Source organism: Chenopodium album, chromosome 10 (assembly GCF_948465745.1).
Source record: "Chenopodium album chromosome 10, dcCheAlbu1.1, whole genome shotgun sequence".
NCBI classification, from domain to species: Eukaryota; Viridiplantae; Streptophyta; class Magnoliopsida; order Caryophyllales; family Amaranthaceae; genus Chenopodium; species Chenopodium album.
Window position 1 is genome coordinate 9222834 of NC_137843.1, and position 18301 is coordinate 9241134.

The 18301-nt window shown below is 35.7% G+C and overlaps 3 protein-coding genes across 4 annotated transcripts; 1 reads left to right on the forward strand and 2 right to left on the reverse strand.

Annotated features, from left to right (window-relative positions):
- Nucleotides 1-535: 535 nt before the first annotated feature.
- On the reverse strand, nt 536-1875 carry LOC145564748 (B3 domain-containing protein REM16-like). Its single transcript, XM_081624961.1, has 4 exons — nt 1759-1875; nt 1219-1669; nt 921-1072; nt 536-820 (listed from the first exon to the last, which is right to left on the reverse strand). Exons 1-4 carry the CDS (start codon nt 1873-1875, stop codon nt 536-538), a joined length of 1005 nt encoding a protein of 334 aa, XP_081481087.1.
- A 3310-nt stretch (nt 1876-5185) lies between these two features.
- Nucleotides 5186-9910, forward strand: LOC145563446 (protein root UVB sensitive 4-like). 2 transcript variants are annotated; one of them, XM_081623898.1, is made up of 10 exons: nt 5186-5787; nt 5951-6097; nt 6404-6550; nt 7218-7280; nt 7364-7440; nt 7918-8023; nt 8447-8546; nt 8623-8792; nt 8947-9012; nt 9408-9910. In XM_081623898.1, exons 1-10 carry the CDS (start codon nt 5317-5319, stop codon nt 9654-9656), a joined length of 1596 nt encoding a protein of 531 aa, XP_081480024.1. In that variant the 5' UTR covers nt 5186-5316; the 3' UTR covers nt 9657-9910. The 2 variants fall into 2 exon arrangements, with proteins under 2 accessions (XP_081480024.1, XP_081480025.1); XM_081623899.1 differs by having other exon boundaries at nt 5187-5787; nt 8641-8792.
- A 311-nt stretch (nt 9911-10221) lies between these two features.
- On the reverse strand, nt 10222-17028 carry LOC145562177 (extra-large guanine nucleotide-binding protein 1-like). The gene is made up of 9 exons (XM_081622366.1): nt 16845-17028; nt 15179-16704; nt 14944-15081; nt 14756-14860; nt 14489-14671; nt 13140-13317; nt 12713-12957; nt 11527-11687; nt 10222-11083 (listed from the first exon to the last, which is right to left on the reverse strand). Exons 2-9 carry the CDS (start codon nt 16505-16507, stop codon nt 10483-10485), a joined length of 2940 nt encoding a protein of 979 aa, XP_081478492.1. The 5' UTR covers nt 16508-16704; nt 16845-17028; the 3' UTR covers nt 10222-10482.
- Nucleotides 17029-18301: the final 1273 nt, after the last annotated feature.

An 18301-nucleotide genomic window follows, 5' to 3' on the forward strand; every position in this document is an offset into this window, starting at 1 on the left:
CTCGGTACTTTTGTCAATGCTGATGTCCTGACTCCTGATGAGTATGTTGTAAATGTGATCTCCTGTATTTTTCCTATATGCTCCATAAATCTGGAGGATCTTTTTTATCTCGCTTGTCCAGCAGTGAATGATACACACCATCCACATTGAGAAGTTGCATGGCCTAATCTTTGAAGTATCATAATTCTGTAGAGGGATGGCAGTCTTCTGAATCATGCAATGGCATATCTAGTCTTAGACGGTATTCACTTTCCTAATATTCAACGAATGTATCTTTCAGCCCCATTGACTGCATCGGAAGCATCTTGCCAGGTATGATTTATCAACTCTAACGGATTAAAAAGACCGGTTGCTTGTACATTTATGCTTATGATTATACATGCAAGGAATTCTGATTACAAATTTTTGACAGTTCAAATTGCATTGCTAGAAATCTCCATGAGTGGCCTAATTATTACCTTTAAGAGAATACAATTAGTTGCTGAAAAGGCTAAGAAACCTTTTGACTATATCTTTTTGCAGATAACATAAATGGTCAAGGCAAAATTACTTTCAAAGGAACTATTTTTTCCACAGCTCGATATATGTGAACATCCAGGGTAAGTGGCTGTTGGCTTGTCCCTGTATCTGCCAGTTCTAGAACACAATAGTCTTCTGTTTCCAAGTTATTGTCAAGCACAAAATGTGCCCACCCTTTATTCAGTGTGCATTGAACATTCCTGCGGTTAAGGCCAACTCGCCAGATCTTGGAACCGACCCTCAGCTTAATTTCTTGAGACTCCATAGGAAGGCAGTTATCTGCAAACTCCCTTGGGATTGTCTGCATCATAAAATGTCTAATTATTAGCTGTCAATAATTAAGTTACGTAGAAATCCAGAATTTGGGTATAAATACATGCCAGTATAAATAAATGGTGAACATGGCTCTGCTTCATCCTGATCTTGCAAGAAGGTCGTGTCGTTGAATGCTTGGAAGCCAAACGAAAAGCTCTCTCCTTATCCTTTTTTGTTAACGGTCTTCTGTTCGATTCATAGCACTTCCCTTTCCCAGTCCGTGATTTTGTTCCTTTTCCTTGAACGAGGTAAAAAGTAAAAATTAGCTGCAGTTCATGGCTTGTATTGCAGAAGAAAGTGAGAAAAAGAAGGGAAAAAACGGGAGCTTAATAACCATTTTAATTCATACTGTTTTTTTTCCCTTAACTTTTCTCAATTTATTACCTATAGTTTCTTGTTGGATTTCTTCATCCTCGTCCTCCTCTTCATCATCATCCTCCTTGTCATCCACCACCTCGTCCTCCTCAAATCTTTGCTGATCATAAGCAAACACTGAAGGTCTATCTGTTTGTTGAATCTTATTGTTGCGCATGTAGCAACAGTTCTCAGCGTGTATGTCCTTGCTTTGTATAACAAAGTGAGAGTCCTCTCTCTCACACCCAGTTTTATCAAATATCAGCACATTAAATACTGAATTTTCAACATGCTGGAAGACTAGAAAATCCCCTTCTTCTAGGCTGTGGTCCTTGACAAAATCTCGCCACCCATTTCTCAGCTCAATGTCCTCTCCTCTTTGTGCAAGCGCTGCTGTCCAGGAGTCTCCACTCGGGCCTCTAAGAGTCACCCTTTGTGATAGTTTCTCCTTGTACTCGTCTTTGAATTTCCTCGGAATTCTCTGTGGGAACATTGGACTTAGAAAACGTTTGCTATTAAAATGAAAATTACATTTTTCATTTTCATGTAAAGAGGATTAGTTTACTTTACCAGATAGTTCTCAAAGTCTCCTAGCATAATCTTGAAAAAATGGTGTTTGTTATCAGGAAATGCATTCCAGTATTGCTTTTTTCTCCATGTCTTGCATTGTGCACAAACATCTGTCATTTCTGTAACAAACACCTAAAATAGTTAGGAAGTCAGTAAGTACAACAGATGAAATGAAACTACCAACAAAGAGAAGTCACGAGTAAAGAAAAGTACAATGCATGTATCACTTACTCTGTACTAAGATCAAGTTAGTTTACACGGTTACACCTGCAAAGAGTTCATGTACTCCTCGTTAGCTGAATAAACTCTAGTTAGCCTCAGAGAAAAGTAACCTGCTAGAAACTAATGATGTAACTGATGGCCTGATGCTCACTTAAAAGGTATAATGGAGAATTATGGATGAATTGGGTTCATAATTGACTTCCTTGTAAAAGTAATCATTACTACATTAGTACTTTTACTGTCTAAAACCTTGCTAAAACATTAACTAGCAAATATGAACATGCTTCAAATTTGTTCATGGCAATAAACAGTACTTAACTACTTATGGCATTCAGTCATATATACACAAGCGCCAAATAGAAATGTGCATACCTTTGATGCGCCACAATTTTACACGAAAAACATGCACAGTCCGAGTTTTCAACAATTTAAGTGATAAGTGTTGCCCTCCTACACACTTGCTACAGAAACAGGATCGATAGAGCCTTAAACTTCTTGTAAAATAATCAAAGTTGTCAATGGTACAGTAATTTCTCCATGGATTCATGAAAGCGCAAGCATCAATGGTGAATTCAATAAAGGGGAGAGAACTCACAACCTATAGGATTAACAATTCCCTTTGTTTTTCTCTCTTTTGTTAGGGTTTTTCTTAGAATCATGTTCTCCATTAAAGTACGTACGTACCTTCTCTAAGAAGAGGAAGAGAAAATGATTTCATACTTTCATTGAATCATTGTGGTTCTGCCGTGGTGGATGTGATGGCTGATGGCTGATGGATGTGATGGCTGATGGCTGATGGCTGATGGGTTTCATTGAAGAGGAAGAGGAGATGATTTCATACTTTCATTGAAGAACATGAACTTGTTTTTGCCAAAAAAAATTTAAACTTTTCCCTTTTTACATAGTATTTTCAACTTATTTACAACTATTAGCCACTATATTGACATCTCTCTTTTATCAAGAGAACTGGAGAAATGAGGGTTGCCTCTCTTTTTATAACAAAATATTAATTCCTCCGTTTTTTACAAGAGGCATCACTTTTTAAAAGTAATACGAAATAGTTTCAATTTAAATGAATCACTTTTTCTTTTAGTTAATGATTTCTCTTTCTCTCCCTATGGGTCTTCTTTATTTTTTCAACTAGATTAGCTCCCGTGTGATGCACGGATATTATAAAAATAATTTATAATTGTGTACATTTTTAAGTCAAATTATCACTCAAAATATGTAAAATCTTTGTATTAAAATAAACAAAACTACAAAAATTAAAATAATATATTCAAAAGAAAATTTATGTGTACAACAAAATTTAGTGGACTTTGTAATTAGAAAGAGTAACCAAATAAATACATGGTTAATATTTGCTCTCTTTAAGATTATCTATATGTAACAATTTTTTTTTGGAGCGAATATAACTTAAAATAATGTATTGTATAAAAGTATGTTGTAGTTAATATTAACTTTTCAAAATTAAAAAAAAATAAATAAAAATTAAAAAAGTAATGAAAATTGGAAGAGGAAAAAAAAAAAGTTTAGGCGGGAAAAAAATTAAAGGAAAAGCTGACACGTGTATAATTTGAAAAAAGGGATGATGTCAGCGGTTGTTATTTTAGCATTAATTATTATAGATAGATTATAGATTTATATCTCTCTACTCCAAAAATTGTCTAAAATTCCGTAATTATAAAAGTGATGCAACAAAAAAACGGAAAAAGTATAAATTTATAACCGACTTAGCCACAGCATCAATACTCCTAACAGAAATATGTGTACAGCCAAAACAGCCTATGTTACTCTTGTTTGTTACACCTTCTACATTTGAGGGTGAAGTATGACACCCATTCTATGATATCCATAATGACCACTCCCTGCTCATCTTCAACTCCACACCCTCTACATGCACCATCTACCAAGTGCTATGCTCAATTTCACACCTCTTCATGCACGGCTTAGTTATACACGTCTTATTTCACATTTTTATGACTATCAATGCATCAATCACTAAAATCTTTAATCATTAATGTTTTTAAAAAATATATTATGAAAGGATAAGTTGAGACAAATCTATCAATATCTTACATGACTATATTTTTATTTAGCTATAAATCATCATAACTACTTGTTGCAAATCGAAGAATATAACTTTCAATTAGTTAAACCCATTTTAATGATTAAATCATTAAAGATCCAGCAAATATGGAGGACTATATCAAATACAACAATGCATCAATAGAGTCACGTTTTACTGTTAAATGTAAATCTCAATTAGTAAAAGCCGCGAGAATAAGAATCAAGTAACTTTTGTAAGCATTCATCTATTATTGCTAGCATATGACATGGGCCTTATTTGGTGGAATTTGGATGAAAATTCTTCCTAAAACTTAATAAATTGCTCTTTTCATGTAATTTCAAGTTTTAGTCACCTAAAAATATTTAATATTGACATGTTATCAGAAAGAATGAGTTCATTTGATAAAAAAAATGTAGAAAAATGGGCAAAATAGAAGTCATATAGGTCTTATTTGTTGTAATTTGGATGAAAATGTGTCCTAAAACTTAGTAATTGCTTTTTTAACTATGAAAAAACATTTCAAAAAAAAAATGATGAGGATTGACGAGTGACTTTCATAGAAAATGCTCAACAATAGCTAAATTCCTCGAGTACACTACATTTTACTAAAATTTCATGCATGTTGTTCACATCGATTAGCAGTTTTATAAATACACATATACCAAATTTTGGTTTTTTATTCTTACTCTTAATAAAACGCTGTTTGTTTGGCATTGCTGTGGTTTTCTGTTTTTTTGTTATTTGTTTTTTAAAAGTATATGATATATGCCCCATAATGAATCAAAAATTATTAAAACTTATTAAAATCATGATAATTTTGAAAACTGACAACTGAAAAGTGGAAACACCTTTTTCTTGTTTCCTATTTTTGGTTTTTGGTTTTCAAAAAAACAGGAAACTGAAACCCAAAAATGATGTCAAACAAGCCTTAATTGATTAAGAGTAAAACCGCTTATACAAAACCGCTAATTCTCAATCAGCTATTTTAGTGTAAACTGGGAAAAAAAATCATTTGTGTTGATATGAATGGTATATCCAAAATATTGATAAAATGTGACATAATTATGGAATTTAATTATTTTTTACGAGTAGCAATTTGTAGAAATCACTCCCGTTAACTTTGTTATCTGAAATTCTTGACTCAAGCACACAACGCTTAAACCCTAAAACCTCTGCAACCAAGAAGAAAGAACAGATTTTTCTGCCTGAACAATCACAGAATCTTTCACCCTCAAAATCCCCATTAAAACCAATCTTCAATTCTTATGCTATCATCCACAAAAATCCCTTTAAATTTACAATCTCTTCAATTTTCATGGAACCCTTCTTTTCCCAGAAATGTCTATCCCCAATTCCTCAATTCCAATCCCACCACCCCTTTCAAAACATTTTCTCTCTCCTCCACCATCAAAACCACCATCCCAAATTCAGATTCTCAACAACCCTTTATCAAAAAGCAACAATTTTTGTCCAAAATTGACCTCCCTGTTATAATTAGAAAAAATGGGAGAAATTATAAGTATTTTTGGGATGAGGGTTTGTTGGAGCTTGTTTGTGTTGATGATGGGGACCCACTAACTTTTGTTCAAAGTTTTGAAGTGGGTATAAGAAATTTTGTAAAGATTTTGAGGGATTTTTTCATACCAAAGCAAGTTACTGAGAATTATATTGAGTATGTCAAATGGAAGTTTTTGCATCGTGTTTTTAGTTCTTCCCTTCAAGTTCTTGCAACACAGGTATATTTTGTTGGGATTTTGGTGAAGTTTATTTTAATTTTCATTATTTTGGTGTAATTCTTCAATCAAGTGAATTGGGATGGTGTTGTTTATATAGAAGTTATCATTGAATTGAATTTATTAGTTGTATTTTGCTGAGCTGCTTGTAATTTGATGAAATTAGGCGATGTTTCGAGCAATTGGAGTAGGGTATGCTCAGTCTCTTCCGTCGGCTGCGGCTATGAACTGGGTGTTGAAGGATGGACTAGGTAGATTGAGTAGGTGCATTTATACAGCTTGTGTAGGTTCAGCTTTCGATACGAATTTGAAGGTATGCGGAGTTTGTTAATGTTCTTCTATTTGTTGTTTGAGGCCTTGAGCACTATGTTTGTTTTCATTTCATCTGTAATCATCAGAAGCTTATGGTTATATAAATTAAATATTATTAGTGCGGATTTATTTATCTTTTGTAAGGGGGAAAGGATGAATGCGGAATTAGTTTATGGTACTGAAGTTTGTGTGTGATTTGTATTGTGCTTTTGAAATCTAAAGTTGAAAACAGTTAAGTGAATGAAGAGTATTCTCTTTCACTTTCATATGCAGATCACTTATATTGATCTTTTCTGAATTGTTGAAGAGAGTAAGGTTCGCGACTTCAGTTATGTTCAGCTTAAGCATTGGAGTTGAGTTGATGACCCCTGCTTTTCCAAATTGCTTCTTGCTGCTTGCTTCCGTGGCCAACATTGCTAAACAGATAAGCTTGGCATGCTACCTGGCAACTGGTGTAAGGTTCTGCCCTCAACATATGCTTCAATTCTGTATTTTGTTGGATTACTATTGCTGCTGGAATAGAACTACTTATGACTTATGAGCTTGATAAACTTTTTATAAAAATTTAGGTTTTGTATACTTAGTCTTGCAATTAGAAGGTTTATTTCTCATTCAGTATGTTTCTTCACTAATTGGTCTGTATTAACTTTTTGAGAAATTTTTATTTATGGCTTCAAAGAATACCTTTTGATTTTAAGATCATAATACAGGGGATGAACAAATTTAACTCTAAAAGTTCCCTTGAGACTTTCAACTTAAAGACTGGTATAGCATTGTCTGATGTGCTTTGAAAGTTTTGTGCCGTAGGTAAATGATATTATGGCGTTCAATGTGATTACTGATTAGGTGTTGTCTCAAGGTTATATTATGGTTCTGCCTATAAAAGCTCATCTAACTGAGTGAATTGAGAATTGCTTTCTTTACACTTTGTACTCTATATGCTCTTGAGACTGTAGTCTCACTCTACTTCAGATTCTCTTTTAGCAATTTCATTTGCATCTCTCTTCTTACAAGTCTGCTTTAGCAATAATAAGTACCTAAGTGCTGGCTTTTTTCCTAGACATATCAATGTTATTCTAGTTCATCATGTCGAAATATAACTTTGTTCAATGCATTGCCAGACAGCCGTACATCGGAGTTTCGCATTAGCTGATAACTTGGGTGAGGTTTCTGCTAAAGCCCAGGTTTGTTGTGATGTGAGATGATGCCTTTTATTCTATACACTTCCTAATATATATGCTGATGTTTTTTTTTTTATGGGTTTCAGATCCAAACAGTTTGCTTTGATAACTTGGGTCTTCTATTGGCTGCATTATTAAATGTTATGCTCAAGAATAATGAAAGGTTTGACCCTCCATCATAATGCTGTCGTATTCTGTTCTTTGTAGAATTTTGTACTTGAAGTTATAAAGTTGGCCAAGTTCAAATGGTTCTCTAATCTAGTGAAGTTCAAAAAAGAAGTTGTTGTTTAAGGCATTAGCCCTTCTCTCCTTCCACACTATGTCTCCCCGGATGACTAAATTTAAATTTGATCTGTATCTATGTCTTTATACATCACTTAGATTTCTCTCAAAACATCACTTAGATTCCTCTCAAAACATGTGAATACTAAATTTCCATATGTAAATCCCTCACAAAAGATGAGATTTTCTATCTCCTCTGTTCTGCATGTTTTAGGACTTGTGATTTTCATGTTTGTCACTAGATTCCTGTTGCATTAACTTTGTCCATCGAGTATAAAGCTCATTATCTTCTGGTCCTCTTCTTTTTTATATTATCTATAATGTATAGCACTAACCAATTTAAGTAATGCTACTTAAGATTGCAAGCAGGTTTGCCGTTTGTGGTATACCCCATATTCTCAGCAATTGACCTGTGTGGAATTTACCAATCGCTGAAGCATGTGCATCTGCAGACTTTAACCAAGGTTGGCCTATGGCTCTTTCTACCCCCCTCCCCTCCCCTCCCCCAAAAGTTATTCATTTTCTTGTATGCACGAAGTTAGGCTTTCATAATTAGTAGATCTTTTTTTAAGTACTAGGCATCATTATGTCGTCACTCATTTTTTCGTTATATTGAGGCACGGGGGAATCTGGGATAGTGTTATAGGTAAGTGCTTATGTCACTTGCCTTGAATTTTACTTGAGGGGCCAGAGAGTTGAGGAGGAATGGTAGAGATAAGTGATAATGTGAATCTAGAGAATCTGTGTTGTACCGTGCAATTGTTCCTTAGGACAATGTTAGCACCCACCATTCCACCCTATGCAAGACTGTTGTGTTATCAGATAAAGGACTTTGCTCATCTTTCATAGGATATAAAGAAAGTATCTAACTTGAGATTCATTTTCAGGATAGGCTTGAGCTGATTCTCGACAAATGGATTCAGTGTGGATATGTCCCATCACCAGCTGAAGTAAGCAAGCTGGAAGGAATTAACCTTCTGGAGGCTGGTGAGTTTGATTCTTATTAGCATCATTGGTTAAAGTGTAGCTGAAAGACACAAAATGTAGCTTTAATTATCTTAAGGTCATGAGGTTGAAACAGGAAGAAAGAAAGGAGATTGGCCAATTAGAATTGGTTGCTTGGATCCTAAGAGACTGATACCTGGACTGACCATGTTGACAATGAACTCTCTGAGCAATGAGGATTTCTATTTCATCTGCTTAGAAACCTGCTATGGACTAAGATCTGGAAAAGTGAGTGCATTTGACAAAAAAAAAATTCCTTTGTTTTTTTATGGCATCATCCTGTATATTATGACCCCAAATCATTTTGGGACTAAGGCTTTGTTGTTGTAGTATCCTGTATATTATGACCTGTCTAACCTCTTTTTTCTGTGATGCATTTTAGCAAGGAATTCTTCTTTCTCTAAGAGAAGGTGCAAGAACAGAGGATGTCATTATGGGTTTGTTGCAGGTAGAATTTTCTCAGCTTTTTTCCTTTCCCCCACCCCATCCTGTCCTGTTCTAAAGGTGGCTGTGACCTGTGGGCCATGCAAGCAAATGGTCTGGCACGGCACAGAACAAGCCTCCCCGCCCCCCCCCCCCCCCCCCCCCCACACACACACACACACAAAAAAAACCTTCCCGATAGGTTGTGTCTTGACCGCACCTTGCAAAGAACAGTATGGCAGCCTTTGAGTTGGCTTGGTCAATCTATAAATAATGAAAATTGCTTATGGTGGTAAATGGGGAGACACAGCCCGGCTCATGCTCAGCCTGTGTGCTTAGCTTTTGGGATAGCCTAAGCCGCAGGCCGTTGAACTTGATCAGATTCACCAGAAAACTAGTAATGGTTCTTATATCTTGCAGGCATGCTGCATTCGTCAGACACTTCTTTCATGCACCAGCAAGTGGAAGAACGTCATAGAAGATTTCCATATCTCAAATTCACATATCATGAAGTGGTTGGAGTTGTCTCAAGATAGTAAGAGTTTTGCGCAGTCAAACCTTAACACACTCCATAAACAAATGTTAGATTTGAGTTGGGTTACCAAGAATATTTTGCTAGGCACACATGAGCAAGCTCGATACGTTTTTGATGATAAATATGAGTTTTAATTGTTTTTTTTTTCCTTGGCTCACGTAGCTCACAATGTACGAAGTAGTTGTTTTGAATTGGCTTTGCCACAAAATTTTGATAAATAGTAGTACAAATTTGTAAAAGTAGGTGAGCACAAATCACCTGTTTGTAACTGAATGTCACATGTTCAGACATCATATACTTTGTAACTGAATGTCACATGTTCAGACATCATATAACATCAATACATGTAAATAAAGATATTCTATGGGTTGCCATTTTGCCCTGCTGATATGTTATCTTTTTGTTTTATTAGCACAGCAAAAATGTGATACTCCTATACTAAAGTACTGCGCATATATGACTTGTGATTAAGATTTATAATCTGTTTACTTTGTGTATTCTACAATACAAACCCTTTATTAATTCTGTTCACATCTAATTATCTTAAGTTTTGCCTAAAGTTTGTTGTAGATTATTGACAAAGTTAAAAACTTGTAGACCATTGAGACATTGTTGAAAAGGTTTCAACAATTACTTTACCTGTAGATCATTGTCAAAGTTTGTTAAACTTGTCAACAAAAATCGAATAATGCCTATCAATTGACACAGTAGCTGTTGAAAAGATTTCAACAAATGGACTGTTTTTCAGGAACCAAAGAAGTTACACAAGAACCGCTGGTTCTTTCTGTTTACATTTTACAGAAATTAGTAGTAAAAATATGTGGACATTGTCAGTTCATACAACCTATTAAATTCTTCTATGTAATTTCCACGCCGCATATTTACATCAGCTGATCACTATCAAATGGGAATAAGAATATAAAATTCTTTACAAGAAATTCTTTGTCAACTAAGTAAGATTTAGTGAGATGAAAAGCTGGCCTCTGTACTGTAAATCACATACTCGCTCAAGCTAAAATTAATTCTTTCATCCTCCCACTTCACAATCTCTCTTGCATACTTTAAGGCAGCATCAACACTGTCAGGCTCCAGGCCCTTCACTGATGACACAAATAACTTCCGGCCAGTTAGTTCAAAGTAAAGCTTCTTGAACTTTACGGCAATATAGTGAAAACCCAACTGCCCAAGCGAAGGATTATGATTGATACTCCTGCTCCTGCTGCTGCTGAAGTTCTTGCTGTTTTGGCTTATCACAGGTTGGAAATCCTCAAACCACTCGCATTCAGAAAGTGGATTTTGTTCAATCTTTTCATCAAAAAGATCAAATTTGTTCAGAATCAAATGGAAGTCCATCTGCTCAAAGGTCGGATGAGTAACAATGCTTTCAAAGAGTTTTTTGCTCAGCAACATATTGTTCACTGGAGTCCCCTCACTATCATATGAGAACTGGTCGTAGTCTGTCAGTGCTACACAAAATATCACGAGTCTCGCATCTTCCAACATATCTAACCATTTGCAGTTTTCTGCAAAGCCTTTTGCATGTACTCTGATCAGCTGGTACCTATTTTCACAATCAAAATTAAGAGCAACATCAAACACTGCTAAAACACACAAAGATGGCACAAAAGAATTCAGTTACAAATCTGGTAAACAAAGGAGATGATAGAAAGACCAAATAGATACGATAAAATTATTCAGTTGACAAACGTAGTAGACTGGCAGCCACTCTTAATTAATGTAAACTGATTAAGACATCTTGGTTTGTGTAGTTGACCCCGTCCTTTTTGGAGCCAAACTAATATTGTTGTGAAGTGGTGGAGAATGGAAAAGATTTATACAGCCAAATAGCCCAACACAACATAATCTTAAAGCTCTTTAATAAGAAAATTCAACTGGAAGATGAGCTTAGCAACCGCCAACTGGCCCAACACAAAACTAGCTACAGTTCATTAATTACTAGTAACCGCTACCTCAAACATTAAAGTACATATAAGGGAGACCTACCTAGGCAAAGAACCATGTTGATCAGTAGAGTCAATGTCATCATCAGCTGATTGCAGAAATGAGAACTCCACACAGGCTAGGCCATTTGATGAGGTCACTCCTTCAGCATAAAGGATATCCAAATCTGATGGCTCATAATCTGGTTGCAGAATATCAACAACCTAGATAAAGAGACAATCACATTAGTAAGTCTAAGAAAACTAACAAAATATACAAACTGACTAAAACATATTCATCATAATTACTGGGAGAAAAGAGTGGCCAGCTTTGTAAACTGTAGAAGCATGGAAAAACCTCTTACAGCTAACGTGTACATGCTTAACGATGATAGGCTAAAAAAAGCAACAGCACTTAACAATTGCTAATGTCCTAAGATTTTCTTGCCTTTCTTTACTCAGTTTATTGCACTTATTGAGGTAATGATAGGCTAAAAAAAGTAACAGCACTTATTGTCCCAAGATTTTCTTGCCTTATTTTACTCAGCTAATTTATTGCAACAGCTAATCCAACACAGCAACAAAACCAGCAATTAACACTGAACTTTTAAGCCCTCATTCAAAGTTACACATCAACACAAGATTCAACCGTAATTCTCATACCATTTTCATATTCTGTTTGCTTTTCAACAAACCAAGAACCCCATTTCCCTCATGGCCAAGAGGCCCAAGACCAGCTGGGGAAACAAGGACTTGTTTGAGATAAGACTAATGCTACCAACAGCAGAATATAAATAGTCCAGCTCTCAGAAAATAGACAATTGGCTGCAATTCATATTCTGGTGTTTACCTAATTAACAGCTATTAATTGGAAAATATACAACGTAACCAGCACCTACACCAAAAAGACCACAATTCCACAAAAGAACCAAACAAAGAAGAAAGTTTTCTTTCATATAATCATATCATATGCTTTTGTAGAACTGCACATCTTTAGTACTCTTTCTACCAGCAACCTCCTCAGAAGAAAAGAAAATGAAAAGGATAATCAACAAGGAGGCTAGTCAACCATTAATTTCGCTGATGGTCTTACAGCAATGTTCAAAAGTCATGGAGGCAAGTTGGTAACAGTGATAGCCTATTTAATTTCATCCACAACAGCAGGTTCAAGCAAGAGACAATTATATATATAGCCTTGCATGCTTTGTTTAAATCACACTGAATAAGGTCAAGGCACTACATGAACTTACCCGCTCCAAAAAATAACTAGCAACACTAGGTAGCATTTCAAGTTCACTTCTTCGATTATATGTGACTTGAATGGCTGAAGTGTTCCACAACTCCTCAACCAATGGGGCATATTCACGAGTTGCAGCTGGAAAAATAGCTTCCAAGTTGCCAGATGCCATTGTTTTAAGAAGCCAATCAGAGAATTCTTTCAGCCTTGGGCAAATGGAATAGATAGTCATCTCATCATTCCCTTTAGTACTCCTCTCTGAAAATCAGAATTTAATGTTCAGCACGTAATTCCAAGGGTGTAAAAATAACTTTTTGCCAATGATAATTAAATGACATTAGATCCCACAGATCCCTGATTCAGCCTCCCTCAACAAGACCAGAAAACAAACAGGATGGAGGATTATGTGGTCCAACACAGTCATGCAAACAGAACAATACCTTGCTGGCAAACTGAATCAGAAGACTGCTCAGGAAGGCTCATCAAACTTTCTTCTTCAAAGCGCTCCCGGCCTTCCAGGAGCATCCCAAGGTAACCATAAACATTGCCCTGGATCATCAACTTGATTTTCTCTCTCTCATCTTTGGAAAAAGGTGAAGTTTTATAAAGAATTTTGGCCTGAAACAATTATCTAGAAACAGTTAGCAAGAATTTTTTTTAAAAAAAAAAACTCTTAAAACAGAATCATAATTTAGCAGGAAAGTAATATCTGACAGAAAACACCATAATATGGTACTAAGAAAGTTAAACAGATAAAGGATCAAAATGTAAAAGTATTTATCCTCTCTTTAACAAATTCAGAAAGAAGGGTCCTTGTTAGATAAGTTTTTAACACTCATCTCATCAAATAACTCGGTCCATATTATTGTACAGCCCAACATGTATATACGAAGTATTATAAAATTCACAGCCTGACATGAATGTATGAAGTATTATAAAATACACAGCCCAACATGAATGTACGAAGCATTATAAAAGTCAGGAATTTATCAAACTTTTTCATTAATACTGCAGTCCAAGCTCTTCTACGTGTAATAGTATCGATTAGCATCGTCAGATCACTCATGAAATCAAGATGACAAATAACTAGAATGTTGAGATTGCTAACCATGCATGCAGCAGCAGTATTATGATTGATATTGTCAAAGTCAATAGTCAAAACCATTGAATATAATGACCATGAACAGGAGTTCAATTTTCTGTTAGATTACGCAGATTCTAAGGAAACATTTTTGTCCAATTATTAAGCAGTTGCATTAAAGTTCATGCACATTTAGCTAGAAAACATAATGACATAGAATCAAAGGAGGATACAGAAGATCAATCAGTGGTTATACTCCTTCCCTATAATTAAGTTTCACTTAGTTTCTGAAGGGGAAACATCTGAGAAAAGATTCTAATATATGAAAGTAAAGCCTAGATGACAACTTTGGAGAAGTGACAGTAACAGAAACCACATTTCCATAAATTTAAACTCTAAGCACACTTCTTTCCATATGAGAGGTTTGAGTTTATGCATAACTGAACTGAATTTTTTCATGTTTGTTACGTGTCAGCCCAAACAGTCAGCATTTACATGTGTTTCTGAACTTCTGCACTTCATATCAATAATACTTAGATCTGTAGCATTTATTTAACGAAATTAAACCAGGCTGCACAGGATTTAAAGATTATGCAATACATTACATTACACGTGCATACCGAGCATCAAACTCCTCAGCTAGAAACTGAACATTTATACATAGATTTATAAGCAAGATAGAAGCATAATTGGTGGAGAATACCTTACCTGCTTGAATAATGTACTTGTCCCCGAACCATTATTTCCTACCAAAAGAAGCTTCTGGAGTGATCTCTCCATATAATCAGGAATAGGTCTTTCAACATCATATCTCACTTCTTCTGTGCAAAGGTTCTTAGATCTTGAGGGGACAGGCAGCGACAAGAAAGCACAAACCAATTTCATTCCCGCCTAGAGAGAGCAGAACATTAATAGAAGTACAAAAGATAAAAATGCAAAAACAAAGCAGATAACATTCAAAAGATGTACTCATACCTTGCCCCAGATGTAGCCTTTGGTGTTCTTTTGTCCTTCTTCTTGGTATGAACCATCGTCATTTACCCAAAAGTGTGGATTACCAGCACACTGGACTCCAGCCAACTGTAATATTCCACAAAATCACTTACTAAATGTATCTATGTTAACTGGATGCGAGTAGATCTTAAAATTTATTTAATACTAACCTGCAGCATCCGCAGCTCCGATTTCGTAATCTCACGACCATTTATATAAACGCGGGTATTTCCGTTACTAGCATCAGGTTTAATGGGATCCCCAACATTCAGATGCGGACTGATAATCTGTGAAGGTTTATCTCCTTCCTGCAAATTGCATAGTGTAGAACTCACAGATAAGCAAAATATGTGAAAGTCGAAAAAAAATTAACCATAACTCCATAAAACAAAAGAAAATATTCACCTTTCCCCAAAGTCCAGATACTTTGTCATACCAATAGTTTCCTGGTTTGATGTTCTTAGGCGGGTTCAGACAGGTCTGTAACAACAGCAGCTCCTCATGACATAGAGGCTTTCCATTTACGCAGATGTACTCTGGCGGCAGCTGATTAACGTCACAAAGCTTCTCAGCTTTCAGTATTTGCCTAATCTCCAAATCATTCAACAGTCTCTTGAGTATCTTGGAGCACTTTCCCAAATTCTCTCGCTTGGACTCATCAATGGAATATCCAATGCATGCAACACATTTTCTTCCTTCAGGCATCGACCCCATGGCCTTGAGAACACAATTGCTACAATACTTTGCATTGCAGACAATACAAGCCTCCTTTTCAGTGAAACGATGTCCTTTAAGGCAACGATAGCAGACCCCCTTCTTGGACCTAGGCAGAGCTTCCTTCTTTGGCCTGAGTCTTTCAACCTCACGATAAACCAACTCCTCATCAACATCATCATATGAATCAGAGTCACGAAATGTCACAGCGGGCCTTTTAACATCATTATGAGGCATGCTTTTGCACTCTCCGGTCCTAAAAGAGGACAGTGAGGAAGACAAATACTCCATGCTCAAGACTGACTTTGTTGAGCTCCATTCACGACCATTCAAATCATCAGGATCTAAATTATCTTGTGAAGGACCAGAAGCCATGGAGGCTTCTGAAACTGCTGAGAGTTCTCGCAATTTCTCAAAGCTCTCACAATATTCTGATGGGCATGAACTTCCACCTCTACCTACCAAATCACGTGAATGCTCATGGCTAATCGAAGAAGAAGCCAACTCTGCTGAGCTATTTATCAAACCTGACCAATCCCCAGATTCACCACGACAATTCAAATCCTCTAATGTGCCTGAGCTACATACATCACCCATTTCTATACATTCCTGACCACTCTTCTCTCTTTTTTCAAACACGTCAACTGAAGTTGGCGAAAGGGTCGCTTCTGAGGCCAATTCGACATCTCTCTCATGCTCACACACACTCGAAATCCTCTCAAAATCTATCACCGAGGTTGGAGACACATTCGTATTACCAGACCCTACTTTGTTAAGCTCTCTAGAAAAGTTCTTGTTCAGACCATCAGGAGCAAGGACAGGATTTATGATAGGCAACGCAATCTTCTCCGGGTACGGGATTTGAGTAACAACAGAAGCAAGAGGTATACTCTCAACATTAATCGGAACCGCCCGAGGAATATCAAAGCTCAAAGGAGGGCCATTATACTCCATGGCAAATGCATACTCCTCCACACTATCATCCTCTACAACAGGACTAAAACCCATATCTGGCGACATTTTCCCTAAATCTACAAACCCTCAATTTCCAAAATTAAGCTCAATTACAGCTTACATTTACTAAACCCTAATTTTCTACTTTTCTTCCATACCCATCTCACAATTCCACAATTAAATCACCCAGGAAACAAACCCTCATCACAATTACTTCAAAAAAAGTAACACCACTATACTGTATAAAAAACAAACAGCTTAACCTGAAAATTAAAGGGTAGGCAAAAACATACAAAATAAATCTCAAAAAAATCACAAAGAAAAGGGAAAAAAGATTAAAACTTTTACATAAAAATCACAATTAAATTAAACAAACAAAGATTAAGAGAGAGAAAATGGGTACCTGCTAGAAGAGGAGAGAGAAAGAAAGACAAAGATTGAAGAACCCAAAGAGGGTGTCTGAAGAGTGGAGTTGGTGATGGTGTAGGGTTGTGTGGGGGTGAAGAAGAGGGAAAATGTGTTTGGGAAAATGTGGGAAACCCAAAAAAGATGAAAAAGACAGCATTTTTTTTAATTTTTTGGACAGCAAAAAGAGGGAATATTGGGAAACTAGGATGAAGAGAAGATGGGATTTTTTTTTTTTTTTTTTTTTAATTTTTTCTTTTTTTCACCCTCTTTTTCTTTTTATTATTTTTATAAAAAGAAAATAAAATTGGGTTCCTTTCGCAGTTAAAAGATGGAATCTTTCATCTTCACTTTTTTGTTTGTTGTCCTGTTTTTGAAAATTTGGAGGTTTGCAGGGTTGAAGATGATGGGGAAGAAGATGACGTGTCTAGCATGTGAATTGAAAGTGGTGTTAATTTTATTTAATTTTTGTCTCTTGTATTGTTGTTGGGCCTTTGTCATGGAATTGTGTTTTTTGAACCAATGGATCCCTTGTAAGTTCACTAAGTTGTAACCAAAGTACGGGTCTGTTCTCATTGACTGAACTCAGCTGAAGTGAACTGAACTGGACTGAACTGAACTGAACTCAGCTGAACTGAACTGAACTGAACTGAACTGAAATGAATATTTTATAAGAGAAGGAAATTAGGAGCTGAACTGAACTGAACTGAACTGAATTGAGCTGAACTGAACTGAACTGAACTGAACTCAGCTGAACTGAACTGAACTGAACTGAACTGAACTGAACTGAACTGAATTTCAACGTAAGAGAACATGCCCTATATTGTGTAGGAGAATTGTGGTATACTTTGAATAAGCTAAGATGTTTGTCGGTCCAAAATAAGATTGGATCAAACAAATTTAAAATTTGAAATTCCATAAGCTGTTGAGAAATATAAGAGAAAGAGAGAGATTTGTTATTATCCGAAGTAGTAGTAAAGACATTTGATGAATTGAAATTTCACGTCCCATTTTTTTTTTTTTTTATTTGAGAGAAATTTCACGTCCCATATACGTAGCCATAAGCAAACTAATACTTTGTATTACAATAATTTGCTTCTATATTTGTACATAGGTTAGTCAAATGATTTTGTACGAATGTATGTAAGGACTAATCCAATCAAGTGGAGTGGGCATCCATTATTGACTTATCTCTTAACATGATTCAAGAATTAGAGACTAGACCAATTATGCTAGACCACAACTGGAGTGAACTAGCTTATGACATATCTTCATACCTTTTTTTTTTATTATTTTTTTTTCATTTTTTCTGTATAGTTTTAGTTTTTTTTTTTTTAATTTTTATAATAATATGGCATGACAAAAGGGAAAGACAACTAATTGAGATGATAAAAGATGCAACCACCAAGCTCCAATAAATTCCATTGAATAGAGAGGCTGTATGATTGTTTTTTA